This window comes from Penaeus monodon, chromosome 22, assembly GCF_015228065.2.
Source record: "Penaeus monodon isolate SGIC_2016 chromosome 22, NSTDA_Pmon_1, whole genome shotgun sequence".
Classification (NCBI taxonomy): Eukaryota; Metazoa; Arthropoda; class Malacostraca; order Decapoda; family Penaeidae; genus Penaeus; species Penaeus monodon.
In genome coordinates this window covers 37555710-37556054 of record NC_051407.1, presented here as the reverse complement: position 1 = coordinate 37556054, position 345 = coordinate 37555710, and the positions used below count along the sequence as shown (strand labels likewise).

The 345-nt window shown below is 38.3% G+C and overlaps 1 protein-coding gene across 1 annotated transcript in view; it reads left to right on the top strand.

Annotated features, from left to right (window-relative positions):
• Positions 1–345, top strand: part of LOC119587115 (histidine decarboxylase-like) — a gene marked incomplete in the record, with an annotated part of 81576 nt that overhangs the window by 65423 nt on the left and 15808 nt on the right. The window contains 1 exon segment of the mRNA XM_037935867.1: positions 131–197. Coding sequence (XP_037791795.1) covers positions 131–197 — 67 coding nt within the window.

Sequence of the window (345 nt, the reverse complement as noted above, 5' to 3'; positions counted from 1 at the left end):
CGTCGACAATGGATCAATCTCCCGACGCATTTAAATGAAAACGAGCATGATGTAGCGTTAATGGTATTGGCAAAACCTATGATCAACATTATTTACTTCTTTTTTTTTTCCTTCCGCGATTCATTTCCAGTTGTGCGCCACTTTAGGCACGACTGGCTCATGCTGCTTCGATAACTTACGCGAGCTGGGACCCATTTGTAAGTTCTGCGTTGCTGTTGTTGTTGTTGTGGTGTTAGTGTTTTTTTGTCTCTTTTGCTTATTCATTTGTTTATTTGTTTTTTACTTTTTGGGTTTCTTTGTCTGTCTTTGTTGTAGAGTATTTCTTTTTTTTCAGTGTGTTTCGGT